This window comes from Mustelus asterias, chromosome 23, assembly GCF_964213995.1.
Source record: "Mustelus asterias chromosome 23, sMusAst1.hap1.1, whole genome shotgun sequence".
Lineage (NCBI taxonomy): Eukaryota > Metazoa > Chordata > Chondrichthyes > Carcharhiniformes > Triakidae > Mustelus > Mustelus asterias.
The window spans coordinates 58,248,382-58,266,848 of record NC_135823.1 but is presented as its reverse complement, the minus strand read 5'-3'; the positions used below and the strand labels follow the sequence as shown (position 1 = coordinate 58,266,848).

The following is an 18,467-nucleotide window of genomic DNA, read 5'->3' as shown; positions in this document are numbered from 1 at the left end:
AATGCGCATAGAAGAAAAAAGCAGGGGAATGGCACTAAGTCATGACATTTGGAGAACTAGTGCTGACACAATGGGCTAAATGGGTCTCCATCTGCTCAGTAACAATTCTGGGACTTTCTAATTCAAAGTGAGACGACTACCAATGTGCCAAATTTGCCGGAATAAACAAAGCGTTAAATGCAGTGAGAGAGTTTATCGGGTTTATTTCACCAACGCCTATCTGGTAGAAATGGTGCAAACAGAGGGGTGAAGTGACCAGTGTGGGAAACATTCCGAATGCATTCTCCCCCTGAAGTTAACTCAGATTGAGCATGGGAGAGCCCCTCAACTTAAGCAGGCAGGCTTATTCCATGTGGGCCTGAATTTACAAGATGACAGGCACTCCCTGGCCATCGTCCTGAGAGTCAGCAGAGAATGCACCTCTGCCGACTCTTGACGGGCATGCTGCCATTTTACACTCAATTCAGCATTGATTGGCAGCAGACAGGACTTCTGTCCGTAACTTGTTGAACTGTCGGCCAATTTGATTGACTGACAGCCCTAGAGCCCCTCTAGGCATATTGTTGCAGTGGCCAGAAGAGGTACCGCAATGCTATGCCTGAGCCTAAATCTGACCACATTTCAGTAAGTCCCAGGAGTCCCTGGGGATGAGAGGGTAGGGGATGCCCTGGGGGTCACGACTGTGTCCAGGGTGCCGGGAGAGGAGGTGAAGAAGTGCCAGAGCTCTCAGGTCCTTGAGGAAAGGACACCCCAAATATCTGAAGGGGGTTCCCCCCCCCCCGTTAAACACTTCGTTCTGCTTGGCACCCTGATCCAACTGGTGCCCACCAGCTTAAAAGTTGAGACTGGGTGGGAAAAGGCCCTTAAGTGGCCATTAAATGGGCATTTAAGGGCCTTAATAGGGGAACGGGCTGTCTTCCTATCCGAATCTCTGCTTGCCTCACAGTAAAATTGTGTCTGTCTTGGGGTGGGCAGGATCCCGGAGGGAATCCTGTCATCCTGTCTGTTCAATTTTATGCTTCACCCCTCCCTACCTCAGAACCCGCTGGGGGAGGGTGTAAAATTTTAGCCATCGAAAGTCTGCAGCCCAATGACGTCACTGGTGCAGCAACACAAATTCAATCCATTGTGGTGCTAAACCTGCCAGCAGAACCTGAATAGAATTGGCAGAAGGTTAAACTTCTGCAAGAATTCCTTCAGAAAACTGGAACACCATTAGGTGAGTACACTTTACAGCAAATCTGATCTAAAACAAATAGGCCGACTGAGGGTCAACCTAGAAGTATTTTATTGACAACCCTAGAAATGATTGTTTCTGCAACCATTTGCACATTTTTAGAATTCATGTTGTTCTTGTTTCAGATTGTTGATGAGAAATGCAATGTGGTTCCTCCTGGAACAGAAGGTGAAATTGCCATTAAACTGAAGCCTGTTAGACCGTTCAGCCTCTTTTCTGGATACATTGTACTGTAACCCTATTTCAAGTACTTCACTGAAAATGTTTTAAAATTATCACAATATGTAATGATGTACTTTGTGTTAGTTGATGAATGTGATTATTTTTTGATTTAATGATTCTGCTTACTTAGTGGGATAGTAATATCTTCTCAGATAATTTTACTTTGGACCCCTAAAACCAAGACATTGGAGCTTTCTTCCTATCCTCAGCAGATCTCAAACTGCTTAACCTAATTTACCTGACATGGAAGTAAATATAGGTTACTGACCAGGCTGGCGTTAGGTGGTGTATATTTAGCACATGCCTGACCATGTAAATGACCTTAGCAGAACTTTTAGTATCTGCCTGATTTTAAAATGTGGACAAATTTGCAGTCTCATGGGTCCGTGCGTGTTGGTAATTTAGAAGCAGGGAACTGAAAAATACTTACCAAATTCCTATAAGAAATGTGGTGTGCTGCAGAACATTCATCTTTCATCTAGAACAAATGTTCCAGAAAAAGTGGATTTGTCCATCACTTGACCATCACTAAATAACCAGCTGAGCCGTTCAGGATTCATGGGCAATGGCCATGAATATAAATACACTTTATTGAGTAGATCCAAAAAAAATGCAGTGACCTCACCAGGTCAGGCAATGTAGGATAACCTGCTGTCTCCATACATCAAAGGAGAACATGTATGGTCAATTAAATTACTTCCCCAATCATTCAACTGCCTCTGTTGCACTGTTTTCCTGTGCTTACCCAACCAATCCTCTCCGAAGATTTCTCCTTACAATAAAACTGGACCTGCATAATTTTCTAAATTTACCTCCAATCTCCCAATGTCCTCTCCAACTCATCTTATCCATTCTCCCGTTCTCCTACCTGTTGTCCTGACCCCATTCCATTAAAGAGCACAAATGTCCTTCCTTGAGTCCATGCTAGTTGACATTGCAGCTAGTTCCCTCCCAGTAGATACCACCTCCTTCCACCTGTAGTTCATAAGCTCATAAGGTATAGGAGCAGAATTTGGCCATTCGGCCCATCGAGTCTGTTCCACCATTCGATCATGGCTGACATGTACCTCATCCTCATTTTCCTGCCTTGTCCCCATAACCCTTCAACCCATTACCAATTAAAAATCTGTCTGACTCCTCAAATTTACTCACTGTTCCAGCATCCACCACACTTTGGGGTAGTGAAATCCACAGATTCACAACCCTTTGGGAGAAGTAGTTTCTCCTCAACTCTGTTTTAAATTTGTTACCCCTTATCCTAAGAGATCTTGTCCTAGAATGCCCCATAAAAGGAAGCATCCGCTCCACATCTACTTTATCCATACCTTTTATCATCTTGTATACCTCAATTTGATCTCCCCTCATTCTTCTAAATTCCAGAGAGTATAGGCCTAAACAGTGCAATCTTTCTTCATAAGACAAACTCCTCATCAAGTGAACCTCCTCTGAACTGCCTCCAATGCCACTACACCTTTCCTCAAATAAGGGGCCCAAAACTGTGCACAATACTCCAGGTGCAGTCTCACCAATGCCTTGTATAGTTGCAAACAATACTTACTTACCTTTATATTCTATTCCTTTAGTTATAAATGCCAACATTCCATTTGCTTTCTTTATTATCTGCTGTATCTGCATGCTAGTTTTCTGTGACTCATGAACGAGGACCCCCAGATCCCTCTGCACCAGAGTATCACAAAGTCTGTCCCCATTTAGATAATAAATTGCCTTCCCATTTTTCCAACCAAAATGCATGACCTCACACTCATCCACGTTAAACTCCATCTGCCACATTATGGCCCGCTCTCCTAACCTATCTATATCCAGTTGTAAGACTCTTATTTCCTCATTGCAACTTACTGTCCTGCATATTTTTGTGTCATCTGCAAATTTTTCTATGGAGCCTTCTATCCCTGTATCCAAGCCATTAATATAGATTGTAAATAGGACCGAACCCTGTGGCACCCCACTAATTACTTTTTGCCATCCAGAAAAAAACCCATTTAGCCCGACTCTGCCTTCTGTCCATCAGCCAGACACCAATCCAAGCTAATAAATTACCCCAATCCCACGTGATCTAACCTTGTGAATTAACCTTCTGTGCGGCACCTCATAGAATCATAGAAACCCTACAGTGCAGAAAGAGGCCATTTGGCTCATCGAGTCTGCACCGACCACAATCCCACCCAGGCCCTATCCCCATATCCCTACATATTTACCCGCTAATCCCTCTAACCTACGTATCTCAGGACTCTAAGGGGCAATTTTTAGCATGGCCAATCAACCTAACCTGCACATCTTTGGACTATGGGAGGAAACCGGAGCACCCGGAGGAAACCCACGCAGACACAAGGAGAATGTGCAAACTCCACACAGACAGTGACCCAAGCCGGGAATCGAACCCAGGTCCCTGGAGCTGTGAAGCAGCAGTGTTAACCACTGTGCTACCATGCTGCCCAATGACTCACCTTATCAAACGATTTTCGGAAGTCCAAATATACTACATCTACATTATCCACTTTGCTTGTTACATCTTCGAAGAACTCAAGCAAATTAGTCAGACATCATTTGTCCTTCATAAAACCATGCTGACTCTGATGGATAGCGTTTTGACTTTCCAAATGTCCTGTTATTGCTTCTTTGATAATTGATTCTAACACTTTCCCAAAAGATGTTAACATTCCCAATTTTATTTACTCCACTCTGGTGGATAAGCTTCCAGCTGCCAAGGCTCTAAGGTCTCACTTTCCCTCATTTCCTTCAAGTCATTCCTTATTCCCTGTCTTTTCCATCTGTCCTCTTTTGCAGTTCAGTGTCAAATTTTGTTTCATACTGTTCCTGTTGTTAGTTGTCTTTTACTGCACAAAAATTGTATATAAATATGAGTTGTTGTTGAATATTTGCCACAGCCAGTCATGTGATATCAAAAAAACAACTCCCAACAATGAACTGCCTCGGCTGTGCTATTATGTATTCATAGCTGACCATGATAAAAATTAAAGCCAATACAATTCAGAGAAAGAATGCTCTTAGAAAACAATGATGCTACTGATTGCTGAGCTACTGCTTAGGCACTATCCTTGGGCGACACGGTAGCACAGTGGTTAGCACTGCTGCTTCACAGCTCCAGGGACCTGGGTTCGATTCCCATCTTGTGTCACTGTCTGTGTGGAGTTTGCACATTCTCCTCGTGTCTGCGTGGGTTTCCTCCGGGCGCTCCGGTTTCCTCCCACAGTCCAAAGATTTGCGGGTTAGGTTGATTGGCCATGCTAAAATTGCCCCTTAGTGTCCTGAAATGTGTAGGTTAGAGGGATTAGCGGGTAAATATGTAGGAATATGGGGGTAGGGCCTGGGTGGGATTGTGGTCGGTGCGGACTCGATGGGCCCAATGGCCTCTTTCTGCACTGTAGGGTTTCTATGCTTTAGAACATAGATCATTACAGCGCAGTACAGGCCCTTCGGCCCTCGATGTTGCGCCGACCAGTGGTACCAATCTAAAGCCCCTCTAATCTACACTATTCCAATATCATCCATATGTTTATCCAATAATCACTTGAACGCTCTCAACGTTGACGAGTCCACCACTGCTGCAGGCAGGGCATTCCACGCCCTTACTACTCTCTGAGTAAAGAACCTACCTCTAACATTTGTCCTATATCTCTCACCCCTCAATTTAAAGCTATGTCCCCTCGTGCCAGCCAACACCATCCGAGGAAAAAGGCTCTCACTATCCACCCTATCTAATCCTCTGATCATCTTGTATGCCTCTATTAAGTCACCTCTTAACCTTCTTCTCTCTAACGAAAACAACCTCAAGCCCCTCAGCCTTTCCTCATACGATTTTCCCACCATACCAGGCAACATCCTGGTAAATCACCTCTGCACCCTTTCCAACACTTCCACATCTTTCCTATAATACGGCGACCAGAACTGTACGCAATACTCCAAATGCGGCCGCACCAGAGTTTTGTACAGTTGCAGCATGACCTCCTGGCTCCGAAACTCAATCCCTCTACCAATAAAAGCTAACACACCGTACGCCTTCTTAACAACCCTATCAACCTGGGTGCCAACTTTCAGGGATCTATGCACATGGACCCCCAGATCCCTCTGTTCATCCACACTAGCAAGTATCTTACCATTAGCCCAGTACTCTGTATTCCTGTTACTCCTTCCAAAGTGAATCACCTCACACTTTTCCGCACTAAACTCCATTTGCCACCTCTCAGCCCAGCTCTGCAGCTTATCTATGTCCCTCTGTAACCTGCCACTTCCCTCCGCACTGTCTACAACTCCACCGACTTTAGTGTCATCCGCAAATTTACTAATCCATCCTTCCACGCCCTCATCCAAGTCATTAATAAAAATGACAAACAGCAGTGGCCCCAAAACAGATCCTTGCGGTACACCACTAGTAACTGAACTCCAGGATGAATATTTCCCATCAACCACCACCTTTTGTTTTCTTACAGCTAGCCAATTCCTGATCCAAACCACTAAATCACCCTCAATCCCATGTGTCCGTATTTTCTGCAAAAGCTTACCATGGGGAACCTTATCAAATGCTTGGCTGAAATCCATATACACCACATCAACCGCCTTACCCTCATCCACCTCTTTGGTCACCTTCTCAAAGAACTCAATAAGGTTTGTGAGGCACGACCTACCCTTCACAAAACCGTGCTGACTATCCCTAATCAAATTATTCCTTTCTCGGTGATTATAAACCCTATCTCTTATAATTCTTTCCAATACTTTGCCCACAACAGAAGTAAGGCTCACCGGTCTATAATTACCAGGGTTGTCCCTACTCCCCTTCTTGAACAAGGGGACAACATTTGCTATCCTCCAGTCTTCTGGCACTGTTCCTGTAGACAATGACGACACAAAGATCAAAGCCAAAGGCTCTGCAATCTCCTCTCTAGCCTCCCAGAGAATCCTAGGATAAATCCCATCCGGCCCAGGGGACTTATCTATTTTTACCCTTTCCAGAATTGCTAACACCTCCTCCTTATGAACATCAATCCCATCCAGTCCAAGAGCCTGCATCTCAGTACTCCCCTCAACAACACTGTCCCTCTCCAGTGTGAATACCGACGAAAAATATTCATTTAGTGCCTCTCCTATCTCTTCAGACTCCACGCACAACTTCCCACTCCTGTCCTTGACTGGCCCTAATCTTACCCTAGTCATTCTTTTACTCCTGACATACCTATAGAAAGCTTTAGGGTTTTCCTTGATCCTACCTGCCAAAGACTTCTCATGTCCCCTCCTGGCTCTTCTTAACTCTTTCTTTAGGTCCTTACTGGCTAACTTGTAACTCTCAAGCGCCCTAACTGAGCCTTCACGTCTCATCTTAACATAAGTCTCCTTCCTCTTCACAAGAGATTCAACCTCCTTAGTAAACCACGGTTCCCTCACACATCTGCTTCCTCCCTGCCTGACAGGTACATATTTATCAAGGACGCCTAGTAGCTGTTCCTTGAACAAGTTCCACATTACAAAATTGTGCCCATCCCCTGCAGTTTCCTTCCCCAACCTATGCCAGCTAAATCTCGCCTAATCGCATCATAATTTCCTTTCCCCCAGCTATAACTCTTGCCCTTTGGTATATACCTATCCTTTTCCATTGCTAAAGTAAACGTAATCGAATTGTGGTCACTGTCACCAAAGTGCTCACCTACCTCCAAATCTAACACCTGGCCTGGTTCATTACCCAGTACCAAATCCAATGTGGCCTCGCCTCTTGTTGGTCTATCTACATACTGCGTCAGGAAGCCTTCCTGCACACACTGGACAAAAACCGACCCCTCTAAAGTACTCGAACTATAGCTTTTCCAGTCAATATTTGTAAAGTTAAAGTCCCCCGGTACAACTACCCTGTTACTTTCGCTCCTATCCAGTTTATCCGTTTAAGCAACAAAAGTGCTTTGTTTCTATCCATTTAAGCAACAAAATTGCCTGAGAAGATTTCTATTTTTAACTTTTTAGTAGCTAGGTTGCTATTTCAGTACTTGTTGCGGACGCAGTTTATCATTTACACACTCAAAGTGCTCTCCTTTCAGATACAGTTTATTCAGTGGGGAAATACCCTAAGATTCTTGGTATCTGCTGAGCTCATTCACTCAGCCATAAGTATCTGTTACCCTACCACAGTTTAGGAACTCTCGACCAGACAATAACTCCAAATCACTTAGAACAAATCCACATTCAATCAAGCACTCTCCTTCATTCTAGTAGCCTCATTCCCAATACCAAGACACATTTTTGATATTCCACATCTATGCCTGGCATAATGCTAATTGCTTCTTACTGGCTCCCTCCAAGGCAGTCTGCAGAAACATCTAGACTGCTGCTTGGTTGGTGCCATTCATGACAGCATGCAAGCATGTATTCATTCACAGTTTTGAAAGCTACTGGAATGCAAGTCACAACCACTGGTACACATGCATTCATTTCCTCCAGCCCTACTTCATACAGTGTACAAGCAATAATCTTACCCCATCACCTGCAGCATCAAATAAATTCTTCTACCTCTCCCACCGGGTTTGAACAATGCCTGAAACTAGAATGGTGTTGGTGTCTTTAAAGCCATGGATGTTCCCTATCTGTTTCTGTCCTTTTACCTGCCGCAGAAAATGAATTTGTATCAGTCTCCATGATTTAAATGAAACCCAAGAGTATGTTCCAATATCAGGTACTGGGCAGTACCAGGAGAGGAGGATCAGCCCAGTTATTTTTTAAACCCTAAGCATAAGATTGAGAGCAGGAGTAGGCCATTCAGCCTTTCGAGCCTGCTGCATTATTCAATAAGATCATGGCTTATCTGCTTGTAGCCTTAACTTCACTTTCTGCCTACGCGCGTAACCCTTGGCTCGCTTACAGAGAAAAAAATTCTCTAAGTCAGCCTTGAATATATTCAGTGGCACAGTCTTCAAAGCACTTTGTTGAAGAGAATTCCAAAGTAACAAAATCTCATCAGCTCAATATTAAATGGGAGGCCCTATGGGGAGCATGTGAAAAAAATGGAGTTGAATCCCAGATCATCCACGATTGAATGGCTGAGCAAGTTTGGTGGGCGATGTAATCTACTTCTGCTCCTTTTTCTTCTGTTCTTGTACGTTTGTTTTTAAACTGTGCCCTAAAGTTCTGGATTCCCTACCAAGGGAAACATCCTCTCCCCATATACGCTGTCACGGCCTGTCAGAATTTTCAATGTATCAATAAGATCACTTCTCATTCTTCTAAATTCCAATGAGTATATGCCCAACTTACTCAATCTTTCCTCAAAAGACAAGCCCTTCGTTCTAAGAATCAACCTAGAACTGCTTCCAATACAAGTATATCCATCCATAATTTAAATTAAATGAACCCTGTACTGGACAGAATAAAGTTTAGATCAATACACATTATACTGCTGCCTCACAGCGCCAGGGACCCAGGTTCAATTTCACCCTCGGGTCACTGTCTATGTGGAGTTTGCACGTTCTTCCCGTGTCTGCGTGGGTTTCCTCCCATAGTCCCAAGGTGTGCAGGTTAGGTTGGCTGGCTGTGCTAATTTGCCCCTTAATGTCAGGGGAATTAGCAGGGTAAATATGTGTGGTTACAGGTATAGGGCCTGGGTGGGATTGTTGTTGGTGCAGTCTCTATGGGTCAAAAGGCCTCCTTCACTGTAGAGATTCTGTGAAAAAGATCAATAACAGTTTGGGGTTGTATTGCAGGTTAAAATTAGACGGAGGGTTCTTTGATTTAATGAAGTAAAACAACAGGCAGCATTTAAAGATTTTATTCCAGCCCATGTGGTCACCAGAACAAACCTAATGAAGCTAGAACTATTTTGTATGGGGGGGGGAAAGAAAGGATTAAGGGGAATTAATTTTTAACCACAGAGCAAATGCTATTGTAAAAAGATCTTACTTTTGAACTTTGAGTTGCTTTATTTGTTGTTGCCAGGATGATCCAAAACGAACTGCCGAAGTCCTACGAGAAGAATATTTCATGACTGGAGACCGTGGCTTGATGGATGACGATGGATACATCTGGTTCCTTGGAAGATCAGATGATATAATTTTATCAGCTGGGTATAGTGTTCCAGTTATCCCCATTTTATTTAGTCAATGTTTCACACAGGAGATATATATTTTACAATGCAAATTATAGGGAGGCTGTGGCGCAATGGTATTGTCATTGGACTAGTAATCCAGAGACCCGGAGCAATGCTCTACGGACCCAGGTTTGAATGCCACCATGGCAGATGGTGAAATTTGAATTCAGTAAAAAAGAAATCTGGAATTAAAGGTCTAATGATGACCATGGAATCATTGTCCAAAAGAGAAAATGCTGGAAAATCTCAGCAGGTCTGGCAGCATCTGTAAGGAGAGAAAAGAGCTGACGTTTCGAGTCCAGATGACCCTTTGTTAAAGCTAAAAGGGCCACCCCCTCCCCCCACATCTTCATCTGTCACAGCTTATCCTCCGATTTCAGCTTCTCTGCCATTTGGCTATTCACACCTTCTATTCTCTCTATGGACTGCCATCAGCAGCCTTTCCCCTTAGTTTTGTAGCTATGACTCATCTTTCATTCCCTCACCCTACAGTATAAACATCTCCCACTTTCTAACTCTTTTAGCTTTGATAAAGGGTCATCTGGACTTGAAATGTCAGCTCTTTTCTCTCCTTACAGATGCTGCCAGACCTGTTGAAATTTTCCAGCATTTTCTCTTTTGGTTTCAGACTCCAGCATCTGCAGTAATTTGCTTTTATTATGGAATCATTGTCGATTGTCGCAAGTACACATCTGGTTTAATAATGTCCTTTAGGGAAAGGAATCTGCTGTCTTAACCTGATCTGGCCTATATATGTGAATCCAGATCCACGGTAATGTGGTGGACACTTAAATGGCCTCTGAAGTGGCCAAACAAGCCACTCAAAAGCAATTAGGGATGGGCAACAATTGCTGGTCCAGCTAGCGACACCCACATCCCATGAATGGATAAAAAATATATAAAACCCTTGGGTGTTCATTAACTGTACCGTCACTAGGTAAAAGTCCTGGAAATCTCTCCTGAATAGCACTGTTGGTGTACCCACACCTCAGGGACTGCAACAGTTCAAGAAGGCAGCTCACCACCACCTTCTCAAGGGCAATTAGAGATGAGCAATAAATGCTGGCCTGGCCAGGGATACCCACATCCCATAACATGAATTTTAAAATTAGGTTTTTTGTATTTGAGGTGATTAGCTAACAAGACGAGACAACCTGTAAAATGAGAAAAAGACAATATAAAGACTTCAGCTTCAACAACCAATAAAATAATGTATTTTTTAAATAATATGTAGCTGCGAAAAGGGAGAGAGAATAACACCTGTCCAAGAATAGGTTGAATATTTCAAGAACTCAATAGGTAGGTGTGGAATGACAACAGGTAAATGCTCTGGATTAACGAGTGGTGAAGCTGTTTTCAACTGGGAATTGGATGTGATTCTGTCATTGGAAGAGAAAAGGCCATTTTGCTTCATAGCAAGGCAAGGGAAATATGCCATTTAGGACTGTAAAATAGCAAAATGTGTGAAATGATCATCTGATGATTATTGGAGATCAATCTTATAGTCGGCAAATCACATTTAGCTCGGAGATACAACTTAGGTTGTAAATAGTTTGTCAATTGTGGTAATGGTGCTGACTGCGTGAAGAACTACCACCCATCCGACTTTGGTAATGGGCTGCAACAAGAATTTTCTTTCCCAGTGGAGAGGCCAAGCAGTTAAACACATTGCCAACAAAATCATTACCAGTTTGACATCACTGGCTGAAGACAGGCTCCAAGCGGTCTATGTTCAACTCAATGACAAGCAAATATTTCTTGATCCTTTCCTTCTATTTCTTGTATTTGCCTCAAGCTGGCATTCAGTGCCAGCTTGAGGCACCTGGCGCCAAGAGGTGGGTGGTCTGCTGAGAGCCATCCCCACTACTTGCTGCCAATCACCCCACCCCTCTTCCCCATTGCGGCCCAACTCACCTGTGGCCTTGGACCGTTGGCAAACTTAAGCCTCTCCCTAACACATTGCTGGCAGCTACCCCTGCTCCAGCTGATACCAGCAACTTACAGCTTTGGGCAGTGGGAATTCCACCCCTGGAGTCCTTGATCTCAGGGAAGGCACCTCCCACTTGCCACTTAAATGCTGACTGGCACTTAATAACAGCATGCCTTCCTCAAAGGAAGTAATACAAGGATCAAGCAAGCTCTCCAGTCAATGGGCAGGACCACAGCCTCCTGCATTCAACTCCTGCATATGTCTCAAGGATATGGTGACAGCTCCCTGATCTCTCTACACCCCCTGCAGCCTGTATCCATCAGGTGGAACTGAGGAGTCAGGTTGGAGAACAACAGTGGGTGCTCAGGGTCAGCGGAACCAGGGTGCCATGGGCAGATGGTGCCAAAAATGCGGGCGGGTGAGCCCCATATCTGGGTGAGGAGCAGGGTTGACTGAAGGAGAGCGAGGATGTGGGCAGAGAGGAACCAGAGAAGGGGGAGAGTTTTATTATTCTGGTTTATTTAAAGAGATGTGCTCCTGAGCAGTCCCTGCACTTGCTAAGTGCAGATGTAATTGAACGTAAGGGGGCTCCCAAGGAGATACAGAGTCATTGCAGCTCTGAATTGCAGTGAAAATCTCCAGCTGTTAGGACCACAAGATCAAGGTCAATATGTTGTACCAGAGTGGACAACTATTTTGCAATAATGTTTCAGGAGCCCGTGACTCCTCGTGAACGTCACTTCTGATCTGGGAAAAAGCTTCCCACCGTTCACCCTATCTATCCCCTTCATAGTCTTGTACACCTCTATTAGATCTCCCCTCATTCTCCGTCTTTCCAGGGAGAACAACTGGGAGTAGGCCAAGTATTTACTCTTACAATCAGGGGAAAAATGTCATACCCGGTTAAACCTTTAAAAAGAAAACTAAATGGTTGTGATAAAATATGAACAAATATCATGCATTAAAGATGATTTAACGTAAGCCAATGCGCCAAGTAATATGACTCCTTTATACTAAAAATGTCACAGGTACCGTGTTGGACCATTTGAAGTAGAAAATGCATTGATAGAGCATCCGGCTGTGACAGAATCAGCTGTGGTTAGCAGTCCTGATCCAACCCGAGGAGAGGTATGCTTAGAAACCAACACAGATTTAATCAAGCAATTGCAATTGTTCGCAGATTATTAAAATTAAGACTAGACTGTGGACATATTTAGCAGGATTTGCCTCGTAACACAATCACATGGAAATTTAAGGGAAATTTTAACTAGAATCATAGAATCCCTACAGTCAGAAGGAGGCCATTCGGCCCAATGAGTCTAAACTGACCACAATCCCACCCAGGCCCTATTCCTGTAACCCCACATATTTACCCTGCTAATCCCCCTGACTAGGGTCAATTTAGCATGGCCAGTCAACTTAACCTGCACATCTTTGGCCTGTGGGAGGAAACCGGAGCACCCGGAGGAAACCCACGCAGACACGGGGAGAACGTGCAAACTCCACACAGACAGTGACCCGAAGCCGGAATTGAACCCAGGTCCCTGGCGCTGTGAGGCAGCAGTGCTAACCACTAGAAATGGCTTTTAGGCAGGTGACTGAACTCTTTGTTTTATTTTAATTACATGATTAAGCTCTATAATTGCAAGAGCTTAGCCTTTTCACCTTTCACAAACAGAACTAACTTTAAAATCTGATTTTTAAAAATACGGCCTTCATTGGCAGAACTGGCCAATGTAATTTCACATCATAGAACATAATGCCAATAATGATCGTTTGTGGGATAGTCACACTTGTAGGCAACACAGTGGCACAGTGGTTAATGCTGCTGCCTCACAGCAAGAAGTCTCACAACACCAGGTTAAAGTCCAACAGGTTTATTTGGTAGCAAATACCATAAGCTTTCGGAGCACTGCTCCTTCGTCAGATGGAGTGGAAATGTGCTCTCAAACAATGCACAGACACAGAAATCAAGTTACAGAATACTAATTAGCATGCGAATCTCGACAGCCAGCCAGGTCTTAAAGGTACAGACAATGTGGGTGGAGGGAGCATTCAACACAGGTTAAAGAGATGTGTATTGTCTCCAGACAGAACAGCTGGATTCTACAAGCCCAGGAGGCAAGCTGTGGGGGTTACTGATAATGTGACATAAATCCAACATCCCGGTTTAGGCCGTCCTCATGTGTGCGGAACTTGGCTATCAGTTTCTGCTCAGCGCCTACAGCACCAGGGACCCGGGTTCGATTCCCAGCTTGTGTCACTGTCTGTGTGGAGTCTGCACGTTCTCACCATGTCTTCATGGGTTTCCTCCGGGTGCTCCGATTTCCTCCCACAGTCCGAAAGACATGCTGGTTAGTTGCATTGGCCATGCTAAATTCTCCCTCAGTGTACCCGAGCAAACGTCGGAGTGTGGCAACTAGGGGATTTTCACAGTAACTTAATTGCAGTGTTAATGGAAGCCTCCTTGTGACACAAATAAATAAATACTTTGAATACTCCAAATTTCCCCATTTAAAAACATTTTCTTCTTTTAAGGTTGTGAAGGCATTTGTCATTCTAAGTCCTGGTTATACTGCCTGTGATCCTGACAAGTTAATTGACGAATTACAAGAACATGTTAAGAAAATCACAGCACCATATAAATACCCAAGAAAGGTCTGTATTTTACTTCTCCAGATTTCCTGGATTAAAATGATAGATCCTGAGTATTTTTTTCAAAATCAGTTATCTATACAGAGATATGGATGATGGCAAGTCATTGTGCATTTTTATTTTAGATTTTTAGCATTATTGTTATGATCTTGTGAATTCTTCTTCAGAAATTTAAGCCGAAGTCTGAGTTATTTACTAGAAGGAAAATGTTCTGTGGTTTAAAACAAAAGAATTTTTGCTGCACAAACGTCAAAACAAGGCAAACATTATTGGCCCATCAATTTCCTCAGAGTGGCAATCTCCTGCGGCTTGCCACTCTGAATGGACTTACCCTTACCTTTGCTGAAATTCTAAAACCCCTGTCTCACCCAACCTTCTTCATTCAGGCTGTTTGAGACAGGAGCAGCGAAGCTGCTTATTTAAGCTTATTTGGCTGCACTGATGAGAAGTAACTGGGCACAGGACAGAAAGGAATGTGCCCTCTTTACAGCACCAGTTGGCATAAAGAAGATGTCTAAAGGAACAATTTAAAGGGCGATGTTTCAAAGATAAGTGGTTCAAACAATCAAAGAGGGGGAGCATGATCAGAAGGGAGGGTGGGGGGGGGACCAGGAGGAAGGGGGGAACACTGGGAAAGGGATGGGGGTCGGGGAGATCGGGATGGGGATTATATGGGGGATCCGTTGGGGGGTGGGGGGGGGGGGTGGTCATGTGTCTGCAGGGTATCCTATGTAAGGTTTCTTCTAACTCTGCCAGAGTAACAATCAGAGTAAAACTGGCAGAATCATCAAAGTTAGCAATTTAAATTGCTTCTGTCAGATGGTTCCCAGCCCAACACAATTGTCCAGGGGAAGTTAGCCTTTCTGGATAAACCCTAGAGGAATTTCCCTTAATGCAACACTGGGGAACCAGGAAGTTATGGGCCATTAAATACCACCATCTATACTTTAAAATCCAGAATCAATGTGAGTTAAATATGAATAAACAGGCAAATTGCGGTCGATTATAAATTAAATTGCACCTTAAATGGCAGATACAACTGAGACAGATACTGCAAATTGGCTTGGCACTCCACTCAGCATATATGTCATCATGTCACAAAGTCATTCTAAACTCTGTCTTCCTCAAAAAGAATTTCAGCTTATTTTACTTTGGGAATTAGCCTGATCCCAAGCCAAAAGCAGCGCAGAACCAGCTTGAGTTTCACAGGCAGTGGGGGGGGGAAGGCCAGAGGGGATGTGGAACAGGAGATCCAAACTAGCTGTTACATCAATGGGATTTCCCATTGAAATTGTCCCTGCCCTCTGCCAATGACGTAATGGGATTCGCACCATGAAAAGTCGGGAACGCCATTAGCATACATTAGCATCTGCTCAGCAGGCCTCCCCACTGTATCATCCCCTCAGATAAAGCATGATGTCATGTTGGTGGAGCTCACAACAGGTCTTAACAAACCAGGACCTGGCAAACAGAACCCACTCAGGATGCACAAGTAGGTACAGCTCTCGGTAGGAGAGCGTCATGCCTGGGCATTACCCCAGGACCAGAATGCAGTGCCAGGGGCCAAAGCCCCTGGCTTTGGTCCCTGGAACTGCATCCTAACCCTGAGTCTTCTGTTAGGGGGGTGGGGGCGGGGGGGTTCCAATGTATTTGAGGGGGTGAGATCCCAAGTCTATGGTGGGAGGGGTGGGGGGAGGCTGCATGGCAGGTGGGGTCTGTTGGTTCTGTGAGGTATTTCACCAAAGCTCCTGAACTCTGCTTATGATGTTCTGGATGGTGCAGATCAACAAATGTTATCTTCAAGTAACAAATACCACTGCAGCAACTGTATTTTTGCCTATTCCCAGCTTCTAGATCTGGCATCTAGATCTGCCAGAGGTAGTAGTAGAGGCGGGTACAATTTTGTCTTTTACAAAGCATTTAGATAGGTATAGAGGGATATGGGCCAAATGCGGGCAATTGGGACTAGCTTAGGGGTTTTTTAAAAAAGGGTGGCATGGACAAGTTGGGCCGAAGGGCCTGTTTCCATGTTGTAAACCTCTATCTGTCTTCTTCAGCCTGCCTGTACTGCACTACTGGGAACCTCACCAAATTCTGAGCTCTGATGGTTCTGTGACTCTTTACATGGATTCAACCAGTTTCAGTCTCCCCAGATTTCTTGGTTTCCAATCTCGGTTTTAATCTTCATTTTTTAGCTATTTGGAGGATCGGTTTCCTTTCTCTATTTCCCATTTTGGTTACCCTTTTCAAATAGGGCCTATCTCAAAAATGACAAGCTTTGCAACTGCACATTCCATCACTATACCCTAGCCATCATACTGAAGTGTTACTTCATGAGCTGATTTTTACAGGATTCTCATGCCCAACCCATGCTGAAATCCTGCACCCCAACCCATGCTAAAAAGGTAATTGGATCAGAAAGTTCTGTCTCAGAGAGCTGGCAGCCAAACAGAGGTTGAATCCCAGTTGTGGCACAATGAGATCCTTAAGTGACTTTGGTTACTCACTTATGGGTCTCAGTTTTTCGCTGGCAGAATGGCCACCTGATGCAGCACATCCCACAGGTATAGTTGTATTGGTGTCAGGGTTGGGTAAGTAGTTTGTGGACCGGTTCCTTCATTTCAGACAGATACTTTATTTATGTATGTGTAAAATTTGAGTAGAATTAAGTTTTTAATGGTGTCTCCATTGTGGAAAGGAAAAACCATCCTGTTCCTGGGACTGGGTCATGTCAGTATTAAATCCAAAGGGTAGAGCAATTCTCCTGCAACTTTGGATGCAGGTTGGAGGGAATATTTGCTCTGTTCATTTATAGAGTGGATAGATTTTCTTCCTACGAGCTAGACTATCTACACACAGTCTACCATGATGTGACTCTCTACATAATGTGCATGGTACCATTGCTCCTCACTAACTAGAACACCTTTATAACACATCCTTAAGCCCCCATCCTTCCCCACCCCCACAGCTCTCATTAAATTTGGCCCTTGGATACTGTTGGAAATTTTAAACTTAAAATCTGTCCTGTTTTATTTTAGTACATCAAAGAGAGGTTCATTTTAAATGGACTTCTGAGCTACATTATAGGGGCTATGTTCTATACTTTCTATTTATATTAATAGTCTAAAACTCAACAATATCCTAGTTAAGATATTAATAGATGGCACTTCTTACTTGGATTGTATCATACTTGAGTATTTGCATTTGGAATGACAGGGTTGAGTAAAGTTGATCTTTTCACCAGGTAATGAGGTTGGACTTTTCTCCTTAGCGAAAACCATTTCTTGAAGTATTGGCTGTTCATGTTTATTAAGCGTTAGCTGGTTAATACACCAACTGCATCCAATCTGCTTAACAGGTTCTTCTTGCCTTCTGCCTCTAGCATGTCCCTATTACCTAATCTACTAAGTTCTTGGTTAAAAAGGTTTGGCCTTTCTGAATGCACATTACTCATGGACTACCTTTCTGTTTCCCCACAGATTGAATTTGTGAAGGAACTGCCCAAGACCATTAGTGGGAAAATCAAAAGAAGTATATTGCGAAAGAACGAATGGGGGAGAAAAACTGAGAGCTAAATCATTTTTGTTCATCATAAAAAGGAATCATTAATAATAAGCAATAATTCCAGTTCAACTAACGATTGGATGACGATATAAATTATTGCCGGGAACCTCTGACCCCATCCGTGGCTGGGATTCTCCAGTGCCGCTGCAATGAATGGAGTTTTGGCTGAGCACCAAATTCTCCATTCTCACTGGCAGCGGGGAACGAGGTCGGAGAATCCTGCTCTATATGTTAATTGATTGATTTGTTATAAGACATAATAAGATATGGGTTTTGTTGAAGGTAATAAAGGATGCTTTCATCATGAATTTCCACAATGTTCTTTTACCCACTACTTATTAATAGAAAGCAATCAAGTTGAAGAGTGCCACCCACACCATTTTAGTTCCCAAATGATATTATACAGTTATTGCTGCAATTTAAGAGATTTCATACTTGGAAGAATAACCAAATTTCTAGATCGCAACGTGAAAGTGCTCAGTATTTACAGGGAAAAAATGTATATTGGGTGGGATTTTACAGCCTCGCTCATCCTGAAATGGACCTTCCCATGCTCTGCCCCTCGCCCACTCCGAATTTTCCCAGTAAAATTCCGGCCATTATTATTTTTTAATATTAAGCCAAAACGTAGCCACATTTTTATTTTAATATAAAGCCAGAATATAACCACATTGAAGGTTATTTTTGGATTGAAATCTAATCCAATATTGATTTCTGAATTAATTTGTGTGCTGTCTTTGGAATCCTATTCAATGGGA

At 43.5% G+C, this 18,467-nt stretch overlaps 1 protein-coding gene across 2 annotated transcripts in view; it reads left to right on the top strand.

Moving 5' to 3' along the window:
• Positions 1-18,021, top strand: part of acsm3 (acyl-CoA synthetase medium chain family member 3) — a 53,827-nt gene extending 35,806 nt beyond the window's left edge. The window contains exons 9-13 of one of the 2 annotated variants that reach the window (XM_078239841.1): positions 1,363-1,464; positions 9,410-9,537; positions 12,519-12,618; positions 14,029-14,148; positions 17,625-18,021. In XM_078239841.1, the coding sequence (XP_078095967.1) occupies positions 1,363-1,464; positions 9,410-9,537; positions 12,519-12,618; positions 14,029-14,148; positions 17,625-17,720 (546 nt within the window). In that variant the 3' untranslated portion in view covers positions 17,721-18,021. Of the gene's footprint in view, positions 1-1,362; positions 1,485-9,409; positions 9,538-12,518; positions 12,619-14,028; positions 14,149-17,624 lie in introns of those variants that run through there. The other variant, XM_078239842.1, reaches the window with a different exon arrangement.
• Positions 18,022-18,467: the final 446 nt, after the last annotated feature.